The sequence below is a fragment of the Myotis nattereri genome, assembly GCF_964212035.1.
Source record: "Myotis nattereri genome assembly, chromosome: 7".
In the NCBI taxonomy this organism is placed as follows: domain Eukaryota; kingdom Metazoa; phylum Chordata; class Mammalia; order Chiroptera; family Vespertilionidae; genus Myotis; species Myotis nattereri.
Window position 1 is genome coordinate 33,720,793 of NC_138082.1, and position 13,470 is coordinate 33,734,262.

The 13,470-nt window shown below is 48.2% G+C and overlaps 1 protein-coding gene across 1 annotated transcript in view; it reads left to right on the forward strand.

Annotated features, from left to right (window-relative positions):
* Window positions 1-13,470, forward strand: part of AGAP1 (ArfGAP with GTPase domain, ankyrin repeat and PH domain 1) — a gene marked incomplete at its 5' end in the record, with an annotated part of 295,221 nt that overhangs the window by 175,889 nt on the left and 105,862 nt on the right. The window contains one exon of the mRNA XM_081096019.1: window positions 2,663-2,821. Within this exon, the coding sequence (XP_080952145.1) occupies window positions 2,663-2,821 (159 nt within the window). The remainder of the gene's footprint in view (window positions 1-2,662; window positions 2,822-13,470) is intronic.

The following is a 13,470-nucleotide window of genomic DNA, read 5'->3' on the forward strand; positions in this document are numbered from 1 at the left end:
AGGAGAGGAGAGGACCTGCGGTCAGGAAACCTTGCTCTTTATAGTGGGACACGATCGGCATCGACTCGGGCCAGGCTGTTCCCAGCTTGCAATCCTACCCGTGTTTTGGTCTGTAACGCCAGCCTGCTGACCCTCCGGACTTGTGAGGCTAGTGTGGCTGGGTAGCAAGCGCTCAGGTCTTTTGTTAAACGCACTTCTCACTAACCAGGGGTCAGAATTCCATTTAACTGGTCAATTTGAAGCTTCCTGTCTTATTGACTGTTGACGGCCACGTGGATTCTAGACCCCCAGCTGTTCCGCCTGGCCCAGCATGGCGGCCGCCTGCAGCACAGGGAGAACCTGGCGGCATTTAGAACTGCGTTTAGGCACCACTGTGTTCAGGTGGTCTTGATCTTGAGACCTTTCGCGCTCAGGAAGTCAGGCAAGTCATGGGCCTCTTTCAATGGGAACTCCAGCTCCTCCGCTTAGCTGATAACTATTCATGGGCAACGACTTCCCATTCGAGGAACATGGTAGCCCTAGAGAGCTTAGAGAATAATGTGGTTTTAGATGTAGCATCTCCCTTCGGTGCTCGGAAGTGAAAACTCCCTGGGTGGTATATACAGGTCAGCATTGCCACACGTATCTAGGTTTAAAAAACGAATTGAGGGCAGTGTTACCTGACCAGGTAATTAGTAACCTTCATTCAGAAACAGAAATGAAATTACCCATGAGCCTTTGCTGGCCACGTGCACGCATGCGTGCATGTGTGTGTGTGTGTGTGTGTGTGTGTGTGTGTAAAAATAAGCGTCAGAAATTCTGTCATGAAATACTACAATTAGATTTTAAATCTGTATAGTTTTTAAAATATTCACATGCCTGGCCATTGTGGCTCAGTGGTTGAATGTCAACCTATGAACCAGGAGGTCAGAGTTCGATTCCCACTCAGGGCACATGCCCGGGTTGCAGGCTTGATCCCCAGTGTGGAGTGTGCAGGAGGCAGCTGCTCTCTGATTCTCCCTCATCGTTGATGTTTCTATCTCTTTCTCCCTCTCCCTCTCTGAAATCAATAAAAATCTATTTTAAAAAAATTAAAATATTCACAAAACATTGGGGGTAGTTGGGTTTGACTGATGGATTTCTCAAGTTGGTAGAAATGCCTCAAAGTGTGCCTGCTGGCCCGCGACTGCCTCCCTGGGTTGGGTGCTGCCCGGGCCTCCCTGGGCCAGCACGACGGCTTCACCTCATCACGCGCCCCTCTATGGATCACTGGTTTCCCTCCAATTTAAAACATGTCTCTATGTATTTACATTTATAGACAAGTACCTGGTTGTGTGTCTCCAAACTGTATATTTAAGGCAGAAACTATTTCTTTCCCCTTATACTTTTCTATTTTCAGTTAAACAGTTATATTTCTGTATCATTACAGTGGCTTAGCGGAGGGTGACAGTCCGAGCTCAGGGACTGGCTTAGCAGTGGGTCCCGGCTTGTGTGTACCCTCTTGTTGTTTTCCCAGTTCTCTTCGCTACCTTCTCATTTAACTCTCATCCACTCTAACAATGTTAGCAGTGTCCTGACGCCTTGGTCTGCAAGGAAGTCTGTGGAAATGGAAGGGGTCTGGGGGCCCCAGGAGGGGTTTGGGAGGAGCCTCATCCCGAAATCAACTCTGATTAGTGGGTGTGGGGATCAGCACCCCCCAGGGGAAGAGAAGGCCCAAACCACACCTTTTCGTTCAGGAGGTTTTGTTGTTTTTTCAAAACAATTTAGAGCTTAATTGGTTCTAAAGTAAAACAGTTGGAGGACGGGGGTGGGCACACGGTGCAATATCCAGGTCTTGTATCATAGAAATGTACACTTGAGACCTATATGATCCTATTAACCAATGTCACCCCAATAAATCTAATAAAAATATTTTTTGAAAATAAAACAATTGGAGGAAAGTGTAAAAAAGAAACCTAATCCTTTGAAGCTCTGCACATAGAGCTAACAAGCTCACTAGCAGCAAGGTGTGGTTGGCGGGGTGGTAGAGAAAGGCATGGAACCTAAAAGTAGGGTCACCAGAAAGTGATTCATTTTGAAGTGGAGCAACTAATGCAGATCCCTAAGTTACAGTGGAAACTTTCTCATCACCCTCCATGTGCGCCATGGAGTGGCTAAGGTTGTTTTTCCTCTGACTTGTCTTTTCAAGGTCAAGGGTAAACTCGCCTGGTTTCCTTGCACATGCATCCAGGAACTTTGGTTTGTGTTGATTGTCAAGTATATCTTCACTGTGGACACAATTCTCTGGCACCAAAACGGACTCCCGTTTGGCGGTCATTACCACACGGCAGCTCCTGCAGGGCCCTCCTTGCTGGCTTTTTCCTAAAGGAGGTCTCCTGTCTGCACCTGGGCTCCATCTAGAGACGGTTGTGCCGGGTGTCTCTGTGTGGGATTGTTTCGGGCGCAGTCATCTGAGGCATTAGCCCCTCACCATGCTTTGCCAAGCACCCAAGACTCACTGCCCCTCTCGTTCCTCTGAATACATATTGTTTTGTGTGGAGCTTCCGCCTCCACGTAAGCAGGACGACAGCTCTCTCATCGCCAGGGCCCACTGTGCGCAGGTGCGCAGGCCCCTTAGACTAACTGGAGCTGGCTTCTGGGGTCTGCAGTCCACAGCGTGTTCACCCGACTTGTTTATTCCTAGGGAATGTCACTAGTGCATCTGGGTCTCAGATGGCCGGCGGCATCAGCCTGGGCTCCTTCAGCAGCCGACCGGACGGCATGCAGCAGCGGTCCTACTCTGTCTCCAGTGCCGACCAGTGGAGTGAGGCTACGGTCATTGCAAACTCGGCCATCAGCAGTGGTAAGAGAGGACGCGGCCCCACGGACCCGCGGCCACCTCACGGCCCTCGGTTGTAGGCCAGGGGCTGGACTCGGCACCCTGAGCTCTCCGCATTCCGCTCTGTAGCAGCACGTGGGGCAATATGTCGGCCCCGCACGTCTATTCTTCCTTGATGGGCTGTGTCGCCCATTCAGCTCATTTGTTCCTCTTTGATTCAGGGAGGTGTAGCTGTTCATATCCACTTGACAAATTGGGAAAATGAGGCCGCAGGCAGACAGGGCAAGCAGCTTCCTGAGGCTCACGTGAGGACAGAGCTGAGCGATAACGGCAGACTTCACGCCCTGGATCTCACTTTCTGCACTCGGCTCCCTCCATCAGTGCTCCTTTTGTATGTTTAGGGGGCTTTCCATCAAAGGAAAATGCACAAGTCATTCTCCAATATTCCCAGTAGATCCTGGAAATCTTGGAGCGTCTCCCCCTTTTCTGTGGGCCCAGCTATTTGGGAAACACATGCACTGCCCTGATGGGTGTGCGCCAATCAAGTCCTGCAGCGTCGGGCTGCTGGCTTCCTGCATCCTCTCTGCCTGTGGCATTTTGCCTGTGGCCTGCTCACTGGTGTTTAAAGAATTCCCACCGTTGTATGTCATCTATCAGACAGGGCTTTCAAGTAATTTTAGCATAATTTGTTCTAATTAAAAGATTCAGCGTCAGGTCTTCCCTGTAGACCCACCAGCTGCTGCTGCAGGTAAACACCATCCATATTCTGGTGAGTCCACACCAGGCCTTAAAGGAAGACGTCCCCGGACCCAGCGAGGAGGACATGGGGAGTCCGTAAAGGCCGCTCCCGGGAGGCCGTGGCAGGGAGGGCCTGGACAGGCAGCGGCTTGGTTTTGAAGTGGAACGTCCCGGAGCCAGCACCCAGCTCTGGTGCTGCGGGCGAGGACAGGGGTGGCCTTCACCCTGCGAAGGGGCTCTTCCAAGCTCTCTGCTTTCATCTGAGATCATGACTGTCCCTTGAGAGCCCTGATGCGCAGGATCCTCCTCATTGTAAATGACTCCCTTGTGATGGGGCACCTTGCATTCCCAGCCATCACCTGCCCGAGAGGCCTGGGGGCCTTCCTGTGTCACATCAGCGCCTCTGTCATTGCCCCACCTGCTGCCCAGGAGGCCTCTGGAGGCCCCTCACCTCCTGAGCCTCTGCATTCACACCTGCGGCCTGGGGGTCCTTCCCCCCTTTGCGTTGTTGCGAGGTGCGCAGCACAACACCTGTTTGCGTCTTCCGTACTGAGCATCTTCTATTGTTATAGGTGTTACTTATCTTAAAAGGAGCAGGCAGTTCACGGATTTAATTATTGAATTATCAGATACTTGGAAAATGCATTGATTTTTTCATTTAGTGTTAGTATTACTAGCTGATTGGGGTTATGCTGTCGCCACCATCCGTAGAGGTGGCTTGTACCTTGGAGGGTGGGAGGAACTCTTAATCCATGCCCCCCCCCCCCCAAACCCCGCCTTCTAGTCACCAACACTGCCTGGTTGTAGAGGGACAGTTTTAGGTTCTGCCCCCTAGGTGCTGTGGGAATCACAGAAAAAAAATCCAGAAATACCACAGAAGTCTTATTCTTACAGTTATTCCCCATTGGGAAGAAGGAAGGTTAGAAAAACAAATTTCTAAAAAAGGGCATCACCCCCAATCTTTGCCTTCCCTACATTCACAATATTTTTATAGAAGAGATATTGGAAGCAGCACATTAATCTAAAGTCCAATCTACTTGGGCTTCCGCACAGTTCTTTCCTGGACGAAGGCTCACTGGCTTGCGTCCCTCGCCTTCATAGCTCTGCGCCTGGCTGCACCTGTGTGCCATGCGCTGTGCCACCAAACCCTGAAAAGACGCTATTTCCTGACCTTGGTGTGGTTGGAAGTTTCTTCCCACAGAAGTTGATCACACCCGTATTTATAAAACACCTGTAGGAGAGCAAGGTCGCCTGTGTAAGAATGCTGTTTCTAATTTGCAGAGTGATCTCTCATATATTAATGCCCTGGGGTCACCTTTCTTAATTCATGTAGTATGTTTGCTAAAGACTAGTTAGGCTCCCCAATGTTAGGGAGCAAGGAGATGAGAAACCCAAGTCTGTGCCTGGTACCAGCCTGCTGTGGGATGTGGACGGGGAACTTGAGAGAAAGCCTGTTGAAATGGTGCCGGTAGAGTTAATCAAGGAAAACTAACCAAAGAGCATCAAACTTGAGCGAAGCTTCAAGAACCAGGCGGGCTTTTTTGTGCAAAGCCACAGGAGGAAGTTATTATAAGCACTGAGGCAATTTGGACAAAGACTTGGAGCGGAGGCCCCAGGAGGTGGGAGAAGCGAGGAGCTGCAGTAAAATGAGAGTGTGAGCTGGACAACAGCAGGAGAGCCGAGAGGAGAGGGGTGAGCAATGAGAGCCCCAAACATCGTCTTGTAACTGACAGCTGACATTTTAAATAGAAAAATCCAGTGATGCCACAGTGGTAGTAATAGGAGCTAATATTATTGAGGCTTTCCTGTGGATGATGTCATTTGATCCTCAGGGAGTAGACACCTGCAGGCTCCTTTTACTGGTGGGTAGATAGGTACCTAAGAATTCAGTATCACTTGTCCAAGGTCACACCCTCCTAAGGGCAGGGGTGCAAATTCAAGTGGCCTCTTTCCAGATCTTAGCTCCACCTCACGGAGCAACTCACGGTGTGCTTCCTAGACAGGCGGCAGCAGCGCCCCCTGGGGGACAGACTGGAAATGCAGGTCCTTAGGTCCCATCCAGACTGAATTTAAAATGGGAGGGGCTCTCTGACCTGTGTGGGAACAAGCCCTCGGTGCACTGATGCTGCCTGCTAAGGTTTGAGAACCACCCTCTGAATCAGGGGTGGGGAACCTTTCTTCTGCCAGGGGCCATTTGGATATTTATAACATTTTTTATGGGTCATACAGAATTACCGACTTAAAAATCAGCCTGCTCTATTTGGTCAAACAATTAATTAACTCCTAGCACCTTAGCAGGGCCAGACCAAATGATTTTGTGAGCCTGATATGGCACACGGGCCGAACATTCCCCGCCCCTGCTCTAAATCCTGCTTTTCAAATGGTCATAGGCAGCCCCTGGAAAGTGGCTAGAAAAGCGGGGTCCCAGGCTCCCCCAAGATTTACCGGATCAGAACAGCATGTTACCAAGCCCCATAGGTGATTCCGGGACACCTAGGGGTTGAGAAGCCCTGTCTGTCTGCGGTGAGGGTGTCTATCGTCCTGGACTCCGAATGGCGCCGTCCCTGCCTTCATGAGTCGCCAAGGGGCCAGACCTGAGCCATTGTTAATGAATGTCCAGGCACAGGATCTGACGAACGACTTCAAGAAAACGCATTTATGAATGGACTGCAAGACCTCAACTCGGGCACCAACACTCCCTTCCGTGCTTGGAAAATAATCACAAAAGACACAAGCAGGACGGAGAGCTTTCTGCCACGCTCTTCCTTTGTAAGTGGCAGTTGATGCAAACCCCACCCTCTCTCTCTGTGTGTTGTTTTTTTTTTAATCGTTTTTATCTTTTTCCCCTTAGTCTTCAGTTTGGATGTTGGAGTCATAAAAAGCCTACACTGTGCTAGCAGCAGGGACAGGAGAAGCTAAGCAGCTTTTGAATTCAAATGCCCATGAATCAGTGAATATGCTTTTATTCTAAAACATCATCATAATAACAACATTGGGATGCCATTTTTCTCTGCTCCGTGGTCCACACTGAATTAAGACTTTGGCTCCCGAGAACTTTGCCAAGTCCTCCCCACTCAGGCACAGGTACCCCGGGGGTCTGTCTTGTAAGCAGCTGTGAGCAGCTGGTAATGAGGGCGATCACTTTGTAGTGCGCAGAGCACAAAAGAGGAGGCTCCGGGTAAGCGAAGGGGGGACGAGAGGAGGCCCCACTGCTTTATGACTATTGCTGTTGTGAGGCTTTGCATTTAAGTACCTGAGGTTTAAAATTAAATGTCTGATGTAATTTGGCGTTGCTAACATGAGACCTGCATCTGCCCTCCGAGAAAACCCAGACAGCTCCGTTCAGGGTTTCAAATTGGCGTCTGCGGGCTCGCAGGCAGCGCAGAGGACGGGGTCCCCCCCGCAACCGAGCGCCGCGTGCGGCTCGGCGTAATTTTTTAAATGCAGAAACATATTCATCTTGGGCTTCTGCATTGAAAAGGGCTGTTCCCATAGTCCATGAAAAATTAATTTTTTTACATTTTTCCTCACTCTCCTAAGTGTTTGACAGAAGTAATTTTTGCAGCGAGAGGGAATAAAAACTGGTGGCTGTAAATTCCTGTCCTGGAACCCCTTGTGCAGATTCTTTATGGACCCGGAATTGATCTACATGTCAGAGCCTGTTGTGGTTCAAACTGTTTATCACCGTAATGGCCGGAGTGCGCCCGGGAACACCAACTTATAATCCCGGGTGAAAGAAATCGGTGTTTGCAGTCAATGAGGGGCAGCTGAGCTTTATTGATAGGTTCAGAGCAATTATCTCTGTAGCAGCTATTGGCTGGGGGTTTTCTTGAATCTTATTGGGAGCGTGTGATTTCTTTTTATTATTAATCACTTTTTCTGTAGGTGATTTTCTCTAGAAGCACTAGCCCAGAGTTAGCTTTCCTGTGTGCAGCAGGGGACCCCTGGGGTCATCTGTAGCACACCTGGCTGTCATAGCTCACTCCAAGGCAGTGCTTCTCAACCTTGGCTGCACATTAGAATCACCTGGGAATCTTTTTAAAATCCTGATTTCCAGAGGATGAGGCCCAGAAATCAGGATTTTAAAAAGATCCCCAGGTGATTCTAATGTGCAGCCAAGGTTGAGAACCACTGCTCCAAGGCAAAACGCCGGTTAGATGCATCATACCTGTGCTGCGGCCCCCTCCAGGCGGGACTCTGTGAGTGCCAGCCTTGGCCCCAGGGCCTCAACTGTTGCTGTTGCCGTGGCAGCCAGGCGTCCCCGCCTCTTGACTGGCAGGTTGTTCTGCTGGCCCCACCCCTCCGCCGATTGCTTCATTCCAACTGTTCATCTTCCACACTGACTGGCCATCATCGCCAATATATCGCATTGCTTCAAGTGACTCTCACGCAGCCCGCCTCCGCCTGGCCCTCGTCCAGCCTTGTCAGCATCAAGTATAAAACCATATCCATCTCGCTCCTCTCCGGGGAAGATGTGTGCGTGCTCACGCGCATTTCCTTCTGACCCTTTCATCTCGTGTCTTCCCGTCAGAATCTGTGGTTACCAGACAGTGGTTTGTGACGCTGAAGCATTTGAGCTATTGCTAACGTTGACATATTGTTTCCCACTCTGAACATGCTTTTGTGTGGCTGTTTTAATGACAGGCTAGAAACACAGGTTTCCGCTTTGGCACTCACTGTTGTTTCTCCCTCCCCATGGAGCCAGCATGTGTTTCAGCTATGGGTCCCCTGGCTGCTGTCAGTTCATCAGTTTTTGCTTTTACATTTGAGCGCTTTTTTCCTCCTTGGATAGTATGCTGGCAATTTTAGTATGTGACCAGCAGGTGGTGGTAGTGTGACCCTCGCCAGGAGGCTTGCTATTTAGGAGGGTTTTAATGAGGGGAAAGAGGAACCCCCCCACACGGACTGCCTTTGTTGTTATCTGACTCTGTGGCAGGAGCTCGGCTTCTAACTCTCATTTCCCGAGAAGCATTGTCCCTGTTGATCACTGAGGTAAGAGGCTGAGAAACTTAAGGCCACACTCCTAATAAGTAGTTAGAATTCAAACCCAGGTCTTTCTGATTTCAACGTTTATCTTTTATGCTCTGCGTAAAAGAAATGAAGACTTAACATGAAAACATTGTATTTTAAGAATTTGATTACCTTTTTGTAGAGCTTGCTTTTCAAGGAACTATAATATAGATAGACATTTCCCTCGTCTCGCTTATCCTGAACTTTTCCTTTATCACCGGTTCCCCCCAAATCTTGGCCGGCGCGTTCAGAACCCACTCCCTGGGGTTTGTCATCAACCTTCCGCTTAGCTCAGTGTTAAAGGGCCCGTGGGCTCTCATCTCTCAGCGCTGGGCACTCCCTGTCTCAGCCGCGGCGTCTGTTCCTCGCCAGCTAGTCGCCTAATTAAAGGGATGACCCCGGCCCCTTCTCTGCTCAGAGCCTGCTTTCCTTTCTCCGCATGCCGCCAAGGAGACAGCAGGAGCTTCCTGGGGTACCTGGCTGCAGGGGGTAAGGGTATGTTTTTCTTCCTCCCAATCAGGCTTTGTACTTTGTACTTTGCCTCCTTAGTTCCTTCCTATCAGCTATTTCTAGCAGCAGGTGCTGACCAGGGGAACTGCTGCCCTCCACATCAGAACGGGGAGCAGTGCGTTTCATGCCTGAAGGCCAGCCATTCTCATTTTCCCTGGCAGAGTCTAGAAATCCTTTTAAACAGATGGTGGAGAAGGATACTGTTGCCAATTGCTGTAACACCTGGACCACATCGCTCAGCCCCTCTGGCCCTCCGTAGCTTCATCTAGACCAGTGGCTACATGCCCCTTCCCCAGGACATTTGATGGTATCTCAGATGTTCTTGGATTATCACAGCTGGGAGGGGAGGGGGCATGCTACTAGAATCTCGTGGGAAGAAGGCGGGGAGGCTTTTAAATAATCTAGAGTGCAGGATGGCGCCTCCCAGCAAAGAGTGATCCGGCCCCAAGTGCCAGCAGTGCTGAGGTCCTGAAGCTCTGATCCAGACGATGGAGGCTCCGGCTCTGTGGTCTTCTACCCACTTTCCCAGACTTCCTTTTCTTCTCACTTTCATGGAGACCTGGCTTACACTGTCCACCTGCTCGTCTCCTCCCCAATCAGAAGGGGTCGCCCTGCCCCCACTTTCTACCCTATTACCCTGTGTCGTCTTGTCTGTCTTCACTAGAACCTCCTCAAAGAGGAATGGGCCGCGTGGTGACGGCTGGCGAGGTGGGCTTGTAAAATGAGCTCCAAGGCCTCTGCCTGTTTTAAGTGATAAAGTTCTTTGTCTTTTTCAGGTTAAGTGTTTTTTATAATAAAATGCTTTGGTCGTGCTCCAGGATCTGTTTCCCAGCATACCTGGTGCCCCTGAGACGAAGCATGTGGACTGGGATGGCTACAGCTTCCAGCACCCACAGGGGCCATCACAAGCATGTTGAGCATGTTTAAAATAATGACTAGCGTTTAAAACTGAGTTTCCTACCTTAGATTATCTCAGCCCGTTTCAGAGTAAACCGCGCTAAGTTCAGTAGGAATGATCTAATTAGGTGCATTTCCTAGCAGGTATTTTATTTCATTTTTTCCGCAACTATGCGGACCACCTGCTGTGTGGCACCCATGGCCCTGGCCGCGTTCCCGGCCTCTAGAGGGGAAGCAGGAATGACCATCCGTAAACAAGTTGAAATATAGGTAGGTACTTTGTCTGGCGGAGACAAGTGAAATGAGGGTGAGCGCTGGCTCAGACACTCATGTTCGCATTCTGAAACCGAGGCTGGCCGGAATGCGTGAATTACCAAGCATTGTCCCAGCTGAGACTGTAACGTGTAGTAGGCATGTTATCACGGGCAGTGGTGCCCGGGTATACTTGGAAGTGGCCCCAGAGAAGACAGGCACTATTTGGGCCATTAAATGCTGTAAGAGCTCAGAGGCTGGAGGGCATGTGCTTCGCTCAGGTCCTCAACGTAGGAATCAAATAATTACTTAAGAAAAGTCAATCATACTGTCAGATCCTTTACAACAGCGGTTCTCAACCTGTGGGTCGCGACCCCTTTGGCGGTCAAATGACCCTTTCACAGGGGTCGCCTAAGACCATCCTGCATATCAGATATTTACATTACTATTCATAACAGTAGCAACATTACAGTTATGAAGTAGCAACGAAAATAATTTTATGGTTGGGTCACAACATGAGGAACTGTATTAAAGGGCCAGAAGGTTGAGAACCACTGCTTTACAATTTCTCCTCACTTCCTATTACAGAATTTATAAATACATGCAGAAAGGGAAAGGCCTAAACGATTTAACATTTTCAGGTACCAGGAAGAAAGGAATAGAAGTGAGGGTGGGGGAGGAGGGGTTCTGGAAATGTAAGTAAGAGAGAGAGAGAGAGAGAGAGAGAGAGAGAGAGAGAGAATATGAATGAATGGATACAGCTGACAGCCAGCTTTGTAGTGGTTGGTCAGAGTTATCCTCAAACGCTCCGTGCATTTTCTCTATTAGTGTCTGTATATTACCTTGGTTTTACATCCTTAAACTTCTTCCCATGAATATATCTTTCATTACATCTTGGCTTTATTATCTGACAGATAAGATTATTAACAAAAAGCGATATTAATATTAATTATACAATGATACTAAAATTTTTATATCATGGAGAAACAGATGGTTATTTTAAATGACCTAAAATTTTACTCTTTTATATGAAGAAACAGTTAAACATATTTAGTTATAAATGCTATTTTAATTGAGACATTATTTCTGCCGTGGGACTTTAAAATCTTATTACAATGGCATGGCAGTGTTTCCATGTATATTTCAGTGTCTCTTAAAATGTGCACGTATTTACAAGAAAACAATTATAATTACATCTAAAACACAGTTTGGGGGCTTAATATTATTGATAAGTATGTCATACATTTCTCACACTGATCTTTCTATTTGGCTGTAGTTCAAAAATTCAGGTCTAGCCCTGGCTGGGTAGCTCAGTTGGAGTGTTGCCCCAATGCACCCAGGTTTGATCCCTGGTTAGGGTACATACAGGAATCAACCAATAAATGCATGAATAGGTGGAACAACAAATTGATGTTTCTCTCTCTCTCTTCCCCTCCCTCTTTCTCTCCCCCTCCCCCCCCCCTTACTCTCACTCTAAAAAAAAATCAATAAATTTAAAAACAAAAACAGAAGAATTCAGGTCTAATATGAGGGTTGCTCTCTGCAGCATTTGACCACGTTAACAGCCCTGTCGGTTATGTTTTCCAGTGGGCACTGTTTTTTCATCGTATTTGTCAGTGAATCGTTCCTAGCTGGACTCTGAAATTATCAGAATAAGTATGCTATGTTAGAAATATTTTCTCTGTATAGTATAGTTGGAAAACACAGTTGCTCTCTGCATTTCACAGTTTTAAGCTTGGTTGTCTGAGATTGGAAACGCCACATTCCAACAGCTGTCGATCCTCCGTCCATTTCACATCAGAAACGGCATTAATGCAAAAGGAAAACAAGCACTTCCGCTCTCCAAAGAGCACCTGGGCGTCTTCCGACTTGCTTTTCTTGGACCTCAGCACGTCTGGAAAGCCTGTGTCCAGGAGCAGGGCTCGCTGTCTCTGAGCAGGACGCCTTCATGGTGGGGTACAGAGGAAATTGAAGTCTGGGGGCACATCAGGCCCCCATCAGTCAGCACCAGCCAGACACGGGTCAGGCCCCCAGATGAGATTTGTGAAGCTGCACATCCACCCAGGCCACAGGCTCTGGAAAAATTACCATCACGTGAGACCATCTAAGGCAGCCACGGGCCGGGTTATTACCCGAGCCAGCACCTGGCTCTCAGGCACCTTTCCTCTGTGGGCTCCCACCATACGGTGAACCAAAGTGCAGTACAAGTTCCTGGATGAGTATTGTTTTTTAAAAAAGAATGTACTTGTCCTTTCAAACAATATTCCTTTTTTCCTTAAAATTGCATTAATTATGTTCTTTTTCATGTTTAAATTCTTTTTCTAGAAGCATCAGTAATAAATGTACTGTCTAAAAGTGCTCCCAGCAAATGGATATGACGTTACGTGTGGCTGGGACACAATATGACATTGGTGTCCGGTGTGTTAAGTCCACCTGTTTAAGGCCCACCTCTTCCTGCTAGCAAAGGGCTGACTTCCATTTCCCTTCCTCGATTTTTGCAATAACAACTTTGCATTTTTCCTTGATTATAAAACATTGTAATTTGGAAAAATTAAAAGTGCAGAGAAGCTTTCTGCTAAAAACGAAACAAAAACTCCCACAGTAAAGTATTAGTCTGGGGGGATATATCCTTTTCAGTGTATCTGTCTGTGTTCTTACTTATTTCCAAAAATTGGATTATGTCGTAACTGGCTTTAACTATTAACATGTTACGTTTCTGCTCTATCTAAAAACAGTTCAGAAATGGGACACAGCGTCTATGGGATTGGTTAAATACATTTTGTAAACTCCTACCAGGGGATAGCATGGAGCCAGGAAAAGGTTGCTTTCTATGTAATAACTTGGAAGATGTTTATGTCAGTGCTAAGTGTCATTGTCCTACAAACCAGCTGCAGCATCCGTCTCCTGTGATCCCACCACAGGGCCTTGTCACGTGCTGTGCCGGGAACCTCTCACCTTATACATGAGGCCTTTGTGGCCACAGCCCTCTCCGCTGCTTTCTCCATACCACTTGTCCCTTCCTAACAACCTGCAGAAGTTACTCAGTGATTTTATTATCTGTCATCTTCCCTGAGTATCTTACAGCTTCTTAAGGGTGAGGACGCTGTCTAATCCACGTCTCAGTTCCCACAGCCTAGAGCAGGGTCTGCCCTGTGGATGTTCCCTCTGATTTTATAGAATGTCATTATTTACCACGTGCTGGCTTGGATTCAGCACTTTCTATACCTGGCCCATACAACTTGGTGAGGTGGAACTATTGTCCTTAT